Genomic DNA, 462 nt, shown 5'->3' on the forward strand with positions numbered 1-462 from the left:
CCACGCTCTCTTGACCTTCCTCTTCGGTACCACTTTTCCCTGTCCGCTGAAGGGGACCTGTTCCTCCTCTCCCTCTCCCTCTCCTCTTTCCGCTCTGCATCCTTTTCTTTGGTTTTCTTGACAGTGTTCTTGACGGCGGTTTTGACGGCGGTGTAGATGCGACTCTCATGGCCCCTGCTGGTGGACCTCTTTGACTTGGCCTCCGAGCACACAGAGCTGACCTCGGAGTGAGTGTCGTCCATGTTGCTGCTTGCGATGGACCGCAGATCGGCCTCGATGTTCTTATCTTCTGCGTCTTCCTCGGGACTTCCTTTCCCTCCCTCAGCGTCAGCTTGTTCATTTCCTGGCTTCCCTTCCGTCTCCAAGCCATCGATAATCCCCTTTTCCAAAGGTTCTGCTCCGTCTTTGCTTTCCTCTTCTTCACCTTTCGATGCAGCTGCAGTACCTTCTTTCTCGACCGTC

General features: G+C 54.5%; 1 protein-coding gene across 1 annotated transcript in view; it reads right to left on the reverse strand.

The window, feature by feature from the left end:
* The window catches only part of LOC119589299 (serine-rich adhesin for platelets-like), a 6,087-nt gene that overhangs the window by 177 nt on the left and 5,448 nt on the right, over positions 1 to 462 (reverse strand). The window contains exon 5 of the mRNA XM_037937922.1: positions 5 to 445. Coding sequence (XP_037793850.1) covers positions 5 to 445 — 441 coding nt within the window. The remainder of the gene's footprint in view (positions 1 to 4; positions 446 to 462) is intronic.

The sequence above is a fragment of the Penaeus monodon genome, chromosome 25 (genome assembly GCF_015228065.2).
Source record: "Penaeus monodon isolate SGIC_2016 chromosome 25, NSTDA_Pmon_1, whole genome shotgun sequence".
Taxonomy (NCBI): Eukaryota; Metazoa; Arthropoda; class Malacostraca; order Decapoda; family Penaeidae; genus Penaeus; species Penaeus monodon.